Source organism: Myiozetetes cayanensis, unplaced genomic scaffold (assembly GCF_022539395.1).
Source record: "Myiozetetes cayanensis isolate MyiCay16 unplaced genomic scaffold, myiCay2020 scf6-25, whole genome shotgun sequence".
Lineage (NCBI taxonomy): Eukaryota > Metazoa > Chordata > Aves > Passeriformes > Tyrannidae > Myiozetetes > Myiozetetes cayanensis.
In genome coordinates this window covers 15,016,524-15,035,261 of record NW_026087853.1, presented here as the reverse complement: position 1 = coordinate 15,035,261, position 18,738 = coordinate 15,016,524, and the positions used below count along the sequence as shown (strand labels likewise).

The 18,738-nt window shown below is 37.6% G+C and overlaps 1 protein-coding gene across 1 annotated transcript in view; it reads right to left on the bottom strand.

Moving 5' to 3' along the window:
- The window catches only part of TTC7B (tetratricopeptide repeat domain 7B), a 136,155-nt gene that overhangs the window by 16,413 nt on the left and 101,004 nt on the right, over window positions 1-18,738 (bottom strand). The window contains 1 exon segment of the mRNA XM_050335350.1: window positions 12,915-13,117. Coding sequence (XP_050191307.1) covers window positions 12,915-13,117 — 203 coding nt within the window.

The following is an 18,738-nucleotide window of genomic DNA, read 5'->3' as shown; positions in this document are numbered from 1 at the left end:
GCACCAAATCGTAGACCTGAGCAGATCCGAGAAAAACCAACCACCCATTATATAAAAGCAGCAATTCTTTTTCCTTCAGATCTCTATATCCACAGACTTCATATTTGTGCTGGTTTGGAGTTAACTTTTCTTGACTTTTGAACTTACTGTCAAAGAAAAATATAGGATAAGAAACAAAGACTTAATGAAGTAGTTTATCACCTATAAAAGTACATTAATATAAAACAGTGCTAAGTTTAACTGAGCTCTCAAAAGTAATCACAGGAAGTACTGATGCCACAGATACTTCTGAACCAGTTTGCTGTCCAAATAGCCATCTCCTTTGCCAAGCTGCAATGAAATAATATATTCTTTGAGCAAATCCAAGGCAATATTGACAAAATCTTCCAGAAAGGAAGAGAGCTGGGGGAAAGGGAGATGTAGGTAAATGAAGTGATTTATTATTTAAAAGTATTGAAAGTTCTGCAGTAAATTTGAGATAAGGGCCTCATTTTCAATGGCTGAGCTGAAATGGCTATTAAGGAGATGCCACATATCCTTTCACTGTAACAGCATGCAAAGGCAGTAACTCTTAAAGATATAAGTCTCACTGATAAATGATAGAAGTGATTTAATCATCTACATTTAAATAGGAGGTCCATCAGTCACCATACTAATTTAAATATCATTAGGCAAAGCCCTTCTAAAGTCTGCCAACCATTTGCAAGCCAAAACCCAAAGATACCCCACAGGCTCCTATCAGCAGGCAGTGGGAATGCTGCTGCTGCTGCCTGTGATGGTTTTGGCTGGGGTAGAGTTAATTTTCTTCACAGTGGCTAGTATGAGACTATGTTTTGGATTTGTGCTGAACACAGCACTGATAACACAGAAATGTTTTAGCTGTTGCTGAGCGGGGCTTACACAGAGACAAGGCCTTCTCTGCTTTTTGCACTGCCACGCTGGCGAGGAGGCTGGGGGTGCATTGGAGGTTGAGAGGAGACACAGCTGGACAGGTGACACAAACTGACCAAAGGAATATTCCAGACCATATGACACCACGCTCAGTATATAAAACTGGGAGGAAGAAGGAAGGTTTTGAAGTGATGGTGTTGGTCTTCCCCAGTAACTGCTACATGTGATAGGCCCTGCTCTCCTGGAGACGGCTGAACATCTGCCTGCCCACGGGAAGCTGTGAATTAATTCCTTGTTTTTCTTGCTTGTGTGAACAGCTTTTGCTTCTGCTATTAAACTGTCTTTGTCTCAACCCATGAGTTTTCTGGCATTTATCATGACAATTCTCTCCCCAACCCTGCTGATGGGTCAGTGAGTGAGTGGCTGTGTGGGGCTTGGCTGCTGCCTGGGGATAAACCATGACACTGCCTTAACAACATTGACACTGGAGATGTCTGTGGGGAAAACTATTTTCTTCAGAGTGCAAAGGCATGGGAAAGAACAAGCACAAGAATGAAATGTGAGTCCCATGACTGTGATGCTCAGAAAGAGAAATCAGGAGGCTTGTACTGTATTTAAAGCTAGGTATGTTAGAGCACCTACCTATACCTCGGTTTCCCCATTTCTTGACTGGGAATACATACTTCAGGGCCAAATATATTTGAAACTTTTCAATCATTACCCAATTAAGGCAACACAAATTGAAACTCTGACCATTGTTTCTCAATGCCAAATGTACAGCATCAATACCAGTTTACCAAGACACTGGCTCATAACTTTAGTGTTGATGTTAATACTACATCACATCATAGCAACAGCATGAAAAGATCCTTTATGCTCAGCAGAAAATCAGATTAAAAAGGCATCCAGACTTTCAAAGTAAAAGAAAAGGAATTTTGCAAGCCAATGGAAAATTTAAACCAGAGAGATCCAGATAATCAAGTTGTGATAACTGGCTATCTCCATCCTAGAAAAGGACAGAAAAGAAAGGTAAAAGAAACTCAAAGACTTCCTAGCAAGTTAATAGTTAAAGCACTTTTACTATCTAAAAGTCATATGTTTGTATTTCAGAAAGAAAATTATTATTTCAGTTTTCTTAAATTACATGCAAGGTGTTAGAACAAATGTTGAAGAAAGGAATAGTTAGTAGTATGGTAGGATGGAAAAGTAAAATAAAACACACTATGTGTTTATCACTGGTGAGACACTAAGCTAGCCTATACAGTATTTGAGATTAATTCCAGGGGAAAAAAATAAAACCCAAAAAAGCTGAAGAACTAATTTGTCTGAATTTCAGTAAAGTTTCAATACAGTTGGTTATAGGAAAACAAATGAGAGATGGCGTAGAGCAGCACAAGAATACAAAAATGAGTTAAGAACTAGTTTCTGCTAGTCCATTCATCCAGGGATGGATGATGGTGAGCAGAATTCAAGGTTTGACCTCAGGCCATACCTTAGTTGCATTTATTGTTTTAGTACATAAGTACCAAGGGTGCTGATGAAATTTAATTGCACTGAAGTTATAGTAGAGAAGCAGGTCATCTAAAGGTTTTTAGTAAAGAGTTCTGCCAGGCCACAGCTTGGGCCACAATAGTTTCACTTAAAAAACCATTCTCATCTCCTATTCCCTAACTCTAGTCACAGAAGGCAGCAGTCAGTTTTATTCCAGAAAAACATGGGCCTTTTTCAGTGAGATTCAGTACATGAGGTGGCCAAGCACATCTCCTCTCCCCTGCAAAGAAATCATGAGTTGGCAGCTTTCTGCAGAATACTACCACTACATAATTTTCTTCATACCATTTGTTGCTACTTATTGAAAAGAATATACTCTAATAGGCATAATAATGGAAAAATAACCATCACATCTTAGAAGGGAACACAGTTTTCAGAACTGGACAAAACACACTTTAGATTTTCCCATGAATTAAAGCTCACTGAAATAATTGCTTTCTCTGTAATTAATCTGTTCATCTAGATTAAAATGTAACTTGACATCAAAAATAGCCTGTCACTAGCCTTAAAGGCCAATTCTTTAACTCCATCTAACATAGCTACCAGAAAATACAGTCTACATTAGAAGAAAACTAATCTCGGAGAAAATATATCATGCTATACACACAAAATAAGTTTGTTGAATTCTTCCAAAATGCAAGGTGCAACTCATCTTTAAACTGTAGACTCATGAGCAGGGGAAGGACTGCTATGTACAAAATCAGCTAGCAGAGAAGCTAACTTCAGTATATGCAAAAGAGGTCCTCCAAAAAATTTAAAATGAGATCAGTCGAAGAGAGAGAGAGAGAACATAAAAAGACTGTTCAAGACTGGGGATATGCAGAAAAAACTCTGAACCAGAGTAGACAACTTATCTGGGGAAGGCAGCTGCTTGACATAACCCTGGCAAAAGTGAGCATTAGAATAATTTCCTGAGGGACAGCTGCTTCTGGATCTCTAGTTTTGCATTAAGGTGGGCCACTTTCTGCTTGATAAGGGTAAGATAAAGCACAGTTTTAAAGGACAAGTCGTTTATAGTTCCTAGTCAGAAAAAAAAGAACTGTAGTTGATTAGGTAACTACTGGTCCTCTTGAGAGGTCCTCTGAGTAAACAGCTTCTTGCCAAAGCAAGTAAAGCTCCCCTGTGATAGATGTAAAGCAAAAAGCATAAGGTAATTTCAACAGAGCACCAGAAGTGCATGAGATTTATAGCAAAATACATGCACTGATAACTTCTGTGCAATTTTGTAACAATATGTTATTCTAAGACAGGTCGATAAAAGCCAGGGCTCAGACACTTGGCAAGGGAGCTCCAAGTTGCTCACACATTTACTGAACACCGCAACTAAGCCATATAGAATGGCTTGTGCCTCATTCAGATTGCTGTTGATGGTAGCACCTAGTTACATTTCAACAGTATGAAAAGTTACGCAGCATAAGAAAAGAAAAAACAAAGAGACAATATGTGTAGATGACTTCACACTTCAAATGTTTTTCTGTAGACAAAGGGTTCTCACCTACAGAATTCTACAACACAACCTTTCACAGCGAAAGGAAAATAAAATCCCTCTTGTTCATTTAAAGTTGAGGATGGTTGCTCTCTCAAAGCCTTTTTCACATTCTTTATATTTACCCCCAAATAAATCCTTAAAAATATTTCTTTATTAATTATATGAAATTCAATTATAAATTATTAGATGTCAGATGTTACCTACAAGCAAAAGCATACCAGGTGCTACATAGTTTTTATTGCTGTGTAAGTTCTCAGCTCCAGCTATAAAGTAATACTTTAATAAATTCAATGAGCACAGAAATGCCCAGGGAAGCAAAATAATCATAATTAGCTCAGTGCATAGTTCAGCAGAATGACCTAATTTAAAAAGTGTTTTGCAAAGCAATTCTCATATTGCAAGGCAATTACACAGAGCAAAATAAAAATAGCATTTTTGAGATCCATGCAGAAAAGCACCAGCACGTATCCATGAAATGGGATGTAAGAGATTACAGAGGACAGTAGAAAAGAACACACATTTTCAATTTTTTCCATGCCTTCTCTCTTTTCCCTTTTTTTTTTTTTTTTTTTAACAAGGAGAACTTAAATATCAAGAGCAACTTTTAGCACTTTTCTGACATGAGGCCTCCTGGTCACATCTTGAATTACTGGGTCTAAGACTACTGACATTTCCATTTTGTTAAACTAGTTTTCCTTGTTAGTATTTTTCCATTAGTATAAATCTGCATGGTTTCCCCCATTCTATTTTAGGTGGCCAGCTATCCAGCAAAAGGCACAGAGGAAAAGGGGTATCAACAAAACCCACTTGCCAATGACTTTATTGCATTCAGTCCTTTAGAAGGTAAAATGCATAAGGAGATGGAAGGACTTTTAACAGGAATTGCCCATTTCTAAAACCTCCAAAAAGCCCTTGAAAAAGTAAATTTTTCTTTATGTTGTGATCAGACGCTTTTACTAACTTGCTGGTTTGTTCATCATCTCTATTCAGTACTATTAAACAAGGAGATTCCACGTAAACAACAGTAAAGAGTCATAAATATTTTGTTTTCTTTAAATAATATTAGACATCTCTGTCTATAGAAGCCTCAATGCAGATCACTAAGGTATACCTGAACCTCCCATGAGAAAACCATCAAGACAGAGACAGAAGCCCAAAAACTTAATTTGTGAAGATCCCAACTGAGGCTTTTCAGTTGCACTGTTTTGCCACTGACATTTCTGTGTGCAAAGACAGTACGATGTATTCAAAATATTAAGGCAGATTTGTAGCAGAGAATTTATGTATACATACATATATGTGTATATTATACATGCACATAGGTAAGACAAGTTAATACAGTTGAGAAAAATACTAATCTCTTGCACCTTCCTTCCATGATTGCTATGGGTAATGTACCATGGAAATGAGAGAAGAACAAAATCTATGCTTTATAGATTTTTACCACATGTAAATCTAAAGAAAGTCTTGCATAGCAGGAAAACTGTAACAAGACCTTGCCCACAGAGAAGAGTTCTCCTTGTGTTTTTTAACAGAAATCATTACCTCTATCTACAAAGCTTGCCTTGCTTGCATTCCCAGAATCTCAGGATGACTGAAGTAGGAAGGGAACTCTGGATATTGTCTACATCCAAAGTTTGAAGTAGAGTCACCTACAGTGGGTTGCCAAGGGCTGTGACCTGTCCGATTTTGAACATCTCCAATGATGTGAGACCCCCATAAACTCTTAGGCAAGTGGATGTACCATACATGTGTATCTGAAATACTGTTACCAGTGCACAAATGGTATGGGATCATCCCCTTGTTCCCCAATTCTTTGCCTGTCAAATTACTTGAAACACTGTAGAGCAGGGAATCCCTCCTCAAATGCTTTGTTATGATGTCCAGCAAAAACAAAGCCCTGTTTCAGACTGGGCCACTGTGATCTTTGGATTTTTTTTCCTTGAACTTGAAATGATACCTGGTTGTTACTTAACAAATGATGATATTTGATCCATAGTTGCTGTATATTAAATGAATTAACAATATCTCAGTTTTGATAACAGAACCCAATTCAAAGACTTTATGCTACAAAATCTGAAAAGCTTGAGATGAACACTACTTGTATTACAAAAACTTAAAACACTCTTAAAATCTTCCAAACAAAAAGCAGCAGCTTTGGAGTAATACTGCACATTGCAGAATGACCTGCTGCAACAGTGAATTGTGATGAATTATCTGATGGGTGGAATCAGTTCCACACAATACAATAAAAATTATTTGTGACCTGCAAAATAAAGAGGAGTAATTCTAGCCAAAGAATCCCTTCCCTCTGCCAGCATCTACCACTAATTAATTTTCCGGTTTTTTACATGGGAACAAATAGAAGTGATAAAATGGTTTCTGGCAAGTTGAGCCTGAATTGATAAACTGTGGAAAAATCTATCACACAGATAACATGAAAACAGATGAAACCAGAAAGTTAAAGCTGAGCATACCAGGCAAAAATCCTTACGTAAAAAAAAAAAAAACAAAGAAAAAACCCAAAAGACCCAAAAAAATCCCCACCAAATACCACCCCCCACCCCAAAAAAACCCCAAAACAAAAAAACAACCCAGTTTTCTGAAACTTTCTTTTAAGTGTTTTGGGCTTTTTATCTACTTTTGAATTAACTTTCCTAGGATTTAAAGAGGTTCTCTCCATATTCTGAAAGCTGCCTTAACCTACTAGACTCCAAATAAGTCCTACACCTCAACAGCTTAGATTTTCCATCTTAGTTCACTCCATTCAATGCAGCCACTGTGTATGCTGCACAAAATAAGATTACCTTTGCATTTTCAGAGATGGTCTACACCAAGCAACTAATTTAAGCCCAGCTTGCAGTATTACCTCTTGTAATGGATGAGAGCTGAGGACAGCACAGACAAGTTGCATCTAAGAGTGGGGGTATTTTCTTGTTGAAAGATCTGCTCCTGTCACAGCTGCTTTAAGCCATTTGGTGTAAATACAGAGCAGTGTGAAAAGAAGGTCTGTTATGAGGCAGGACCTATGTTTACTCAGCCCCCAAATACCAGTTTCAAAACAACAATTCCCAGGGAATCGACACAGACAGTCTTGCCTGAGTAAATGGGAGTTCACTGCTTCAAGTTATAAACAAAATTAGTGTTGTAAATTCCTACAGTCACTTTCTAGAAGAGTGACTAAGTTCTAGTTTAAACTCAAATTTGTAGCAGTTATTGCTGTCAAAAACTGAACAAAAATAGATCAATTTTAGAAAAGGACTGTAAAATTCAGATAAAGCTTTCAGGAATCAAGAAATTCTACTGATCTTCCTCCAATGATAATTTTTAAGATATGAATCAGTATTAAGTGGTTAACTGCTGTACTTGAGCTCAACAACTTTAAAAATAAAAGGAGATAACTTTGAAACAAACAGGGGAAAAAAACTTACTTGATTTTTTGCCTTGATCTCCACTTTGTTATACTTCAAAAGCTAATGACTACGCAAGTTGATTTTATGTACTTTTTATTGCACTAAGCACTGATGGTTTTCTGTTGTAAGGCTAAAATGGATAATAATATTTTGAAGACCAAAAAGAATATAGCCTCTGAGTGTCACATGGCAGATGAGGTATTTAAAGTGCATTGAAATGGTCCTTGAATCACTTGAACTCCATGGGTTCCAGGTTAAAAAACAAGCAGCATGGCTATTGTTTTCTCAGAGTACAGAATGCAACCACTTGAAACATTCAGATGTGACAGTGGTCAAATCACAGTAAAATACCTTCTGTAAGGAGCAGTGAGTTTTTGGCCGAATACATGTTTTGTTTTCTCTATTCTGTGAAATAACCTTGAAGTTTCTGAAAGGCAAAGCCACAGCATTTTACTAACAAATCTAACAAACCCCATAGCTGTTATTTCTCCATTCTTCTTCATCCACCATGTGCATATGGATGCACTTAGAGAGCAAGTCAAATGAGCACTGAGATTTGGCATTAGCATTTAATTCTGTGGTAATCAGTTACAACCCCAACCACCCACAAGAACCAGCATAATGTGTTTAGGACAAACCTATGTGGCCTAAACCAACAATTTTACCATGCAGGGGCCTGACAGTGAAAATCAAATGAATTAACAAATATTCTCCAGATGAGAACACTGCCTCGTTGAAGGAAAAAAAGATAGTTGGGGTAACTGTGTTTAGACTTTCTCTTCTTTAGCTCCCACAATCCCTTCAAACAGGGTCTGAATTCACATTTCTAAAGACTACTCTGTCAGTACAGTTAGAAATAAATAATAAAATAGAGAATATAAAGTACACATAGTTAATCTAAGCCTTAAGAGATTTGGCTTAGTTCTGCATAATTATAGGAAACTTTAACAGATATTTAACAGTGTGGTGTAGGGAATGTAACTCTCTAAGATAATGCTTTTTGAAAACTAATTTCTACATGAGTAATTGGTTAAGTAATTTCTCACTTTCTGTTTTAGTTTTCTACTCTTAGAAACTAAGCTACTAATAGCTTAGTAGGATTAACTGGCAAGTGCTATGATGAATTACTTAATATTCAAAAAATACTACAGTCTTCTGGAATTGCTACAACATACATGCAACAACATGCTGGATAACCTTTTCATGTCAAAGCTACATTTAGCTAAGAAGTTTTCAGCCTGAGAGAGAATACACAGATTTATTTCCTGGACAATGGATTGAAATATTCATTGCCGTTTCAGGCATTACTGAATGATAGCCTGTTTCAGGACTTTTTGGACGTCAGCAGTAAGGGCTACTTTCCACAACAGCGCTCTGACTGCAGGAGATAAAAGTGTGTTTATTCTTTTTTCACAGGGGAGGAAAACAATGACAAAAGCAGGAAGGCAGCAGTAATGCAGAAATCTGGAGGTGGTGATAAAGGGTAGGGAAAATGGAGGAAGTTGTTCAAATAAATCCATTCTGGTCAAAATCAGGCAGGTGACAACCATGTGTATATGACACTGAATTGAAGTGTGAATCATAATTTCAAAATTAACTAAAGAAAATTTAAAATTTCATTAAGTGTGAGAAAAAATTATGTGAAATAAAGAACAGAAACCAAAGCATTTCAAACCTTTAGAACACAATTTCACATCGTTCTTCCTGAGTGCACTACACAACCCTTAAAAAGACAAAAGGACACTGCATTTGTTGAAAGCATTGCTGCTGCACTCTGTGAAGTACACCTAATTAATACTGACATGTTATTGCTTCCCTCTTGACATCTTGTGAACCGTCAGAGCTAGCCAAATAGCAAGCCAGCACAACCTCTGGCTTGGAGAAAATTTCAGTTAGTGACAAACAGTAAAAAACAGCACCTGAGAACAAGGCAGATCTTAAAATGAGCATTGCTCAACAGAACAGAGTGAATGACTGTATGGATTTAAACATTAACTGCATGAGGAATAATTCAGTTGCACAAGGAACCAAAGAGAATTTTAACAGCACATCTCTTTAAAAACTAGCTTTGTTGTTCAGCTGATTTAATTAATAACCCCCCCAACATTTTAGAAGGGGCAAAACCAGCAGTGAGCATGAACACAAACACACTGCCCCCTGCAGCCAGTTCTCTGTTAGAATAGCTCACAGCTCAGGTAATGCAGAAGTATGACCCAGTTAGTTCCATTTCTCAAATTTAGGTAAGCAGAACACAGATAAACAATTTTTCATTTACTTGTGGATCAAGTCACCAAGATTTGGTGTTACACTGTCCTAAGCCTTTCACGAATAAGGCAAAAACCTCCTCCCAAGCCCTCATATTTATGATTATCATTTTGCTGGCAAACAGACCTCTTTCATCACTCTTAACTGATCCAATTTTCACACCATCACCAAGACCTCCTGTTTTACATTTTAATAAATCTCTTGCAACAGGAGTAAATCAGCGAAGACCTTAGAGACAGCAGGAAAATGAGTAAGAACTTGTTTCTTTAGAAAAATGTCATTTTTGAAAAATATAATCTTTAACAGGTGATAAAAAGCAAATAAAAAGTGACTTCATTCTGATAATACATTAGACTTCTGCAGAGAGCATGTCTTCATGGTCACATTAACAGAATGTGGAGTCTGCACGAGAGACAAATGCAAGAGTCTTTATGCAGAAACTCCAAAGCACAACACATGCTGCAAGTCACAGGAGGAAGCACAACAGTTCTGAAGCCATAAACACAACCTTTCTGGTCTTTATTCACACATTTCTTCAGTAATTTAGATTAATAAGGTCGTTTCTGTGTAGAAAGAGTAGATTATATTCATGAACAAGTGCTTAAGAAGACTTATGGCCAAAATGGAAAATAGTAAAGCTTCAAAATTTAATTTTTCATCCCTCTTACCAGAGTTTTGTAACATCATTAAAAGGATGGACTATAAAAGGAGAAAACTTACATATTACCAATATGCCACTGTTGTTCATACAAAACTAAACAAATATTTTATTTTTTATTTAGCTTTTGTTTTTCTCAGGACAACTACAAAGACTATCTCAAATCAAAGATTAGCACCAGGATATGTTACTGAGTGTCAGATGTCACTCACTCTAAAATTTTAATCAGAAGAAAAAAATCTTTCAAAACTAATTGCAGGTTTAACTATTTCCAGTAAATTTACTTGGAAAGGAGGGGCTGTATACATATGCTACATGTTAGAACTCGTATCATCCTTAAGTCTTATTGCCTTTTTGTTGCATTTTATACATAAAGTTATTATGATCTATACTTGGTATTTTCTCTAAAAAGAAATTCACCAGAGCTTATTAAATAAATCTAAGCTCTCAGGTAACTTTTACATGGAAGTAGTAGCATTTTATACAATTTCCAAGCATTGCTAGAAAGCTGTATCAAATAATTTTAAAATATTAAATTCATCACAGAAAATAGTGGTTTTTTTACACAGAAGTTTTGTTCATAAACCAACTGTCAGCTTAGAGTTGTGAACACAAATATTAGAAGTTAATGTTTCAGCTGTTTTTATAGAGGCTGGTATCTCCACAGTGCTGTTGCTATAGCTCCTCTGCCACTGAGACCATATTCCTTTATAATGAATAGGTAAAGACACACAAAGTGTTGGGATGTGCAGATATTAATCTATACACACAGGAAAAACTAAACATTGCAAACTTCCTCCTTAAAATACTTCTTGCAATAGTCAAAAGATCAAAAGCAGGATACAGAACCTTGTACTTTTACCCTACATGAAATTACATAGACAAGTATTTCTACAGTATACATCTTTAATTTTGTATTTAAACAGCATAAATTTCTCAGAATATACTCAAAACACTACCTTAGTACAGAAAAGGTCTAGAATAGTAGAGAAAGCTTTTAGAAACAAAATTTAAAATTATAAGAATCCTTGCAAAGGACTGGCCAATCCAATGAAATGAACAGTTGCCTTCCACCTTGGATTCAAACAGAAAAACTCTTAAAAAGGAAACCTTGATTGGAAGCCCAGTAATTTTCATCTCACATGCCTCTTAAGACAGCTAATTTCTCAGTCATTCTAAAGAGCATTGTGTGTTTACACACTATTTATTCAAAGGTGAATTCAGAGGAGGGGCAAAAAGATACCCAGAAAAACATAAGGTTTTATATGAACTGCTTTAGGTTGACTGCTCCTTCAGAAAAAGGAACCTTTTGGCATTTGTCAGCAGGCTCAAATATCTCAAAATGCTGAAAAGGCGAAACAAAAAATTCTCCCTGTGCTGCCTTCCTATCTGATCTTTTGTCTCATATGTTTGCCTCAGGGATGCAACAAGAAATTTCTCTGAATAATTCATAAGTACCTAGGCAGAAACCAGCTCCTACTTCTGAACAAAAAGATTTGGTAAGAAGCTGATTTCAGCTGTTATATTCTGCTCTATCTGGAAGAAAACTGGATTAAAAGAGAAAGTAATTTTCCTAACATACTAACCACAGAATATATACATGTATATATTTATGTACTATGAAGTATATAAACAAACATACATTTATGCTGGGGAAGGCACCTTTGTACTTAAAGCTACATTCATTTGAGGGCAAGACTGATTCTGCACCTTTCAAAAATTTCAAAAATTCAAGAAACCATACAGCATGAAGATAATGAATAAACATGCAGAATATAGAGACCAGCTCTACTCTCTGCTGGTGTGGCCTCACCTCAAGTCATGTATGCAGTTTTGGATGCCACAATATAAGAAAGGTATTAAGCTATTAGAGAGTGTCCAAAGGAGGGCAATGAAGATGGTAAGGGGAAGCCATGTGAGGAGTGATTGAGCTCACTTGGTCTGTTCAGCCTGGAGGAGGCTGAGGGGAGACCTCATCGCAGCTACAACTTCCTCGTGAGGGGAAGAGGAGGGGCAGGCACTGATCTCTTCTCTTTGGTGAGCAGTGACAGGGCTGAGGGAATGGCCTGAAGTTGTGTCAGGGGTGGTTTACATTGGATATTAGAAAACGGTTCCTCACCCAGACGGTAGTGGGGCACTGAACAGGCTCCCCAGGGAAGTGGTCACAGCACCAAACGTGACAGAGTTCAAGAAGAATTTTGTCAATGTTCTCAGTCACGTGGTGTGATTCTTGAGGATGGTCCTGTGCAGGGCCAGAAGTTGGACTCAGTGATCCTTGTAGGTCCTTTCCAACTCAGGATATTCTATGATTTTATGAATTTGAATTTTAGGTTGGAATAGCAGAATGACTGGTCTTTCCTCTAGACTACAGTATCTTATCACAAACCATCTTTATTTCCTAATGGCACTGAATATTAGGCAGATGCAAATGATTTCTTTTTCTGTAGTCTCTATTAGGACTGAAATAGTCTTATTGCCGGCAGATCCTTTTTACATCCCAAGAGAATAAATGCCAGAAAAAACTGTTTCCAAAGCATTTTGTTAATAAGAATATAGATCTAAAACTCATAAGCTATGGGTCAAGATTTCACAGTAGGGTAACATCAGTTGAGATGACAGGACTCACGAAGGTGGACTCGAGACTTACCAGCCTCTGCATGCTTTTCACGTGGGTAGGACTAATAGATAAGGCCTCTTCATACCAGCGTTTGGCTTCATCAATATTTCCACGAAGTTCAGACACTTGACCTCTCATGTAGAGAACATAGTGGGACATTGGAAAGAGATTAGCAGCTTCCTGGGTACACGCCGTGGCCTCAGCAGGCTTCCCAATCCCTATGTAGACTTCAGCTGTGGAAGGAATGTGTGAACCAATTAATGATTCCTGCTTCAGCATACCATGACTAGATGTTGTCACTTGTAATCTGTTCGTAAATAGTTTCATTCTGAACAAAGGCTATATTCATAAAAATATTTGCATCTTAAGAGAAATTATTACCTGAATTATTTTAAATTATTCTTTTAGGAAAGTTGCTTTTCTAGATATAAAAGGAGTTACAGCCTCTAAATGGTTTTTTTAAACCCCAGACTTCTCTTTATAGTTTGTTATTTATAACTTAAGTCTGGGATTTTTTAATTTTAGTTTTATTTTTGAGATGTGAGCATGACGGTATTCCAGAACTATTTAAAACAGTTGAGTAGCCTGACATCCACTTATGCAAATCAGATTGACTATAGGGGGAAAAAAAGGTTTCATTCAGTAAGCAATTAACAACTAACAACAGAAAAGTATTTGCCTTCAGTAGCTCTTATAACACTCTTCAACATTGCTATTTCACTACCCTGCTGGATTATCCTAATCTCTTCCTGAAAGAGTAAGAGAAGAGAGTAAAAAAGAGATCCTAAATACAAGAAAAAGCTATTAAAAATTCTGAATTGGGTCATCTTTCCCTTTATGTTGGTATAGACCCAATAACAATGAAAAATGAAACCTCAAAGTAACTGTATAACTGCATTCCATTGTATCACACTGCACAAGAGTTTTATAGATTAAGGTTTAAATCAAGGTGCTGCATCAAAACAGCAAAGTCATCTATCACTGCCCAAGATATGCCTCTCACTGTACTGCACAGGCCACCCATCTTGGTTTAAAGTCTCTCAGTTCAGGAATTCACACTGCAGCAGTGCATTTGGGATTATGCCTAAAACTCTGAATGAGACTGATGTTTGAGTGCCTATAAAAGAGCTTTTTTCTGAGATAATTGCATCAAACAGACTTGACAGTATCTCTAACTAGTCAGCTTCACTACAGCAGAGGGTATAAACTGTAACTTACAGGTGATATCTGCCATGAATATTCAAAACTATTTTCATCAAAATGAATTTATAACAATACTAACAAAACATGGATTTTCAGTAGCAGTAGGTGGGTAAGCACAGTTTAAAGTTCTTTCTCATTTCCTATTTTTTTAACCAATTTTTGTAGGATTGCAGGAGTAAATTATTTTCTTCCTCTAAGACCTGATCCTATTGGTGGGACAACAGATCTTTTTCTACCAGAGTGAGTATTATTGGAGCATTATTTTGCTTCTCAGTTGACTTGGTGATTTCACAGAACACATTCTACCCAACACAGTGTGCCCATGTAGATGTATTGATTAATGCAGTGTATTAGAAACTACCAAAATGTTTTTTGATGGAAAAAGTCTCATCCACATGAAGAACTAACATATGAAATTGCAGATCCAGTCACACTTTTTCCCCCTAACCCTAAAAGAACCTCTCACACAGTCAGAGATGGTACTGTATAACTAAAGAATAGCAAGACTCTTTCTCCTGGAAGACAATGAACAGATAAAATCTTGAAATCAAAATCAAAATTTAGGAGGATATAATTTTTCTAGGATTTTACTTTTATTATTAATAGACTCCAAAGAGCAAGGGGTAGCCTAATTTGTGAGCTGTACATTAAGCAGAAAATGTGAATTTTACTGAGAGGGTTTTTTTTTTTAAAAAAACTACAGTATTTTTGAAAAGCTTTGGGTACTTTTACTCTTGAGTGCTTTTGCAAAGGTTCTATGTGAGAAACAACATTTTAGTGAGTACAAAATACACTACATTATTCAAATGCTAACTATTTGAGTTCTACTGGTCTTGCTGTCTCTTCTCCAGCATCACCAGATTAGAAACATAATTTTAAAAGCTGTTTGGTGAAAGGATAAGTTCAGAAAAATATAATTTATACAGGCTATAAAAGGTACTATGTAAAGCTAATTACTAATTAAACAATTAATAAGATAATTATTAGATAATAATACTCAGAAACTAAAAATTACTTCAGTTGGTGATTATCTGCTATCACAATAATTCTAAACTGAAATATAAGCAGAGATTTTCTACTTTAACAGAACACAGTTGAAATTCTGTATTCCTTGAGAAGAAACAATTATGGTAATAATAGCTTTTAACACTAGGCTGCAATATACTGCTTAAAAATTCATCTTCTGTTAATGTAAGAGATACTATAGCTTGCTGTCCTGCTTAGGAACTGCAGCAGAGAAATTTGAGTTATTAACACACCTTCCTAAAAGTATTAAATTTAAACAAAATAATTCTTTACTGTTTAAAGTTATTAAAGAGTTATTTTAAAAACAAGTTCTTTCCTCTACCAGAAATTGTGCCACCCCAACAGAATATACAGTAGGCTTTTTGAAAAATGTGCATGAATGAATGACTAGAAAATGGAAGTTGTAGCTCAGTGTTAAGCATCAAAGTTCATACAGGAAATTTCTGAATTCAAAGGGGAGCTGTTCGTTCTGAGTTAATGACTTCAAACTGAATAAAAATGCTAAGAACTAACATGACAAATTCAAACAAATCAATTGTGGAAAACTGGCAAGTGCCAGCAGACTTTGTAGGAACATTTCAGAAAGGAGCAGCCGTTTGAAAAGAAACCAGGGGCCAAGCTGATGTGCTCTTTCCAGTGTCTCCACCCAGGGAACACCAAGAATGCCTTCTGGCTCAAACACTTCCAACGCTTACATTTGCATTTTATTGAGGAATCAATCAATTTTCCAATCAAGCAGCATAGCAATAATGAGCTCAGTCTTGGTGCATTTCTAAAAGGACTATCGCAGTCATTGATCACTTAGGGACAGGTCTGGTTTTTAACAGTGAGCTACTGAAGAACGGACGAATTGCAAAAGTCACTTAGTTTCACATTTAAAATAATTTAAATAATTTAAAATAAGCCTGATTTTCCACCTTTTTACGAAAGGTCCAAAATGAAAGGCTGAAACAGTCCATTAATAAAAACAAGATGAAAAATTAAAAGCCAGTTACCACATACAAAATCAACTTCTATGGACTGACTGCCATGCTCATCCACACTAATGACAGCTCAAATGACACTGTATACCCATCCATAAGAACAAGCATTTTTCTATTTTTTTACACCATCTGTATCAGTTTGGGTAAATATCTTTGTCATGGGTTTACGTGGCTGAGTTTTGATAGCGGGAGGCGCTATAGGGTGGCTTCTGTTAGAAGCTGCTAGAAGCTTCCACTGTCCTGTGAAGCCAATGATAACCAGTTCCAGGAGGGACTTCCAGCTGCTGGCCAACGCCGAGCCAATGAGGTGGCCTCCGTGGTAACATATTTAAGCAAAGAAGTTGTTGCACAGAAGTTCCAGCCCGGGAAGAGAGGAGTGAGAACATGGGACAACAAGGCAGACACCAAGGTCAGCGCAGCAGGAGGGGGTCACAACCCCCCCTGCCTCTTCTCGGGTGCAGGGGAAGGACTTAGAGCTGAGGTCCCTGCAGCCCATGAAGGACCATCGGGGTGCGGAGACCCCCCTGCAGCTCATAGAGGAGCCCACACTGGAGCAGGTGGATGCATAGAGGAGGCTGTGACCCCCTGTGGAAGGCCCAAGATGGAGCGGGGTCCTGCAGGAGACGTGTGGCACGCGGAGAGGGAAACTCACGCTGGAGTAGGTTTTTCCCAGGTAGGACTCGTGGCCCTTGGGGGACCCATGTTGGTACAGCTCATCTGTGAAGGACTACACCCCATGGAGGAGTGACCCACAGGACAGCAGACTGGGAAGAACTGCTGCCCGAGGGACGGACTCACGTGGGAGAGGTCCGTCAAGGACTGTCTCCTGTGGGAGGGACCCCCACAGGAAAGACTCAGAGATGTGACCCCCCTGTAGCCTGGGGCGAAGACCAAGGTGAAGCGAGTGTCCCCCTGCAGCCCATGGAGGACCATCAGGGTGCAGAGATTTGACTGTACCCCATGGGAAACAACAACTGACTGCAAAACCCCTATTCCCTGTTTCCCTGCACTGCTGGAGGGGGAAGAGGGAGAACATGCAAGGAAGGAGGGGTGGGGGAAGGTGTTTTAAGACTGTTTAATTTCTCACTCTTTAAGTCTTAAATTTAAGTTCTATCCCCATGTTGAGTCTGTTTTGCCAATCAGTAAGTGACTTCTCCTGGCCCTTATCTCTACTCATGAATTGCTCAGCTGTTTTCTTTTTCTCTCCTCTGTGGAGTTACGGAGGGAGGGTGATGTGGCAGCTTTTAGTGGGTGTTTGAAATCCGGCCAGGGTCAAACCACTACAATCTTCCACTAAGTTTTGCATGTATTGGAACTTATTTACATAACTTTTCAATGTCTCTATAATCTTACAGGAAGAATAATTCTTAATTTTTGTATTTTAAGATTTAAAGCTTATTAAAGATTTTTTCTCCCCCACTAAGAAGCAAGACCCTGCACAACCATATGGGGAGTCAAACAGTTAAATGTGGCACGAGTCTCAAAAAGGAAGCAATTTCCCAATTGTAAATCTTCACTTTTATTTAAAGAATATGTGCTGTGAGGTGTTAAGTAATTTGTAAAGTAATTTTATCACTGTTTTCTATGCAAGGAACCTATATATACACTGATGAAGACACCTTCCAGAATATCTGTTTTGTATTGTGCTTCTGGAAAAACTTTATTTTCAATGTTCCTACAGTAAAGAGCCTTTCTTGAGGCTCGGCACATTTACTGTAGCAGGACAAGCAGCTTACCTAAAGCAGCATACTCAAAGACTCTGAAACACAGCACAAATCACCAACAGAAGTACCAAGAACAGACCACGTTTGCCAAGACAGAGATTTTTAAGAGTGAAAAGTGGCCTGTGTAGTGGATTGCAGCAGCCAACTACCAGTGTGTATGCAAATCTGATTAAGCTGTGAACTAAAAAGGGATCAGAAAAGTGTGTCCAGACCCCTCCTTTGTGGGTAAAACAGCAGCAGTCACTTGCACAAATCAGAAAATCAGCAACAGGACATGACCAACAAAAACTAAAAAAAGCCAAACAGAAAACAAGCAGTTCAATAAACTGCCAAGGAAGGCTGAGAAATCATCAGCATTACAGATGCTAAGAGTTGCTCTGGATGGCCACCTGTGACAGTTTATAAATATTTAAAATCAATGATGCCATGATGCAGGGCAGGAGACTACACTATGCCCTGTTGGACCCTACGTTGTACTAATCCCTGTTGTTTTCAAGGAGCCTTTCCACCCCCAAATGAGATCACTGTTATTAATCACTGTAATTGCTCTTTCTTTCCAATCTTCTAGGCTTTTCCTCTAAACCACTAAACCATTAATAACTGGGAGCCATTGCCCTGCGATGACTTTCCCACGATAAAACTGTTAATGCAAAATAGGTAAATTAAGATGCTAAGAAATAAGGGACAGTTTTGTTAAATATAAACATGAAGGGAAAAAAAAAAAGTATCAGTGAAAAATGCTCTGAGAGCAGACCAAAGCAGAACAATTGCTGGCTGATTTCTTAATTAGGCCTTTCTGATGCAAATATCATTAAGAACAATTAATAATTATAATAAAACAAGTAATAAATTTTATCTGTGTAAAAATACACTGGATCATCATTTTCTGGTTAAAATTTTATGTAACTGTCACTTGTG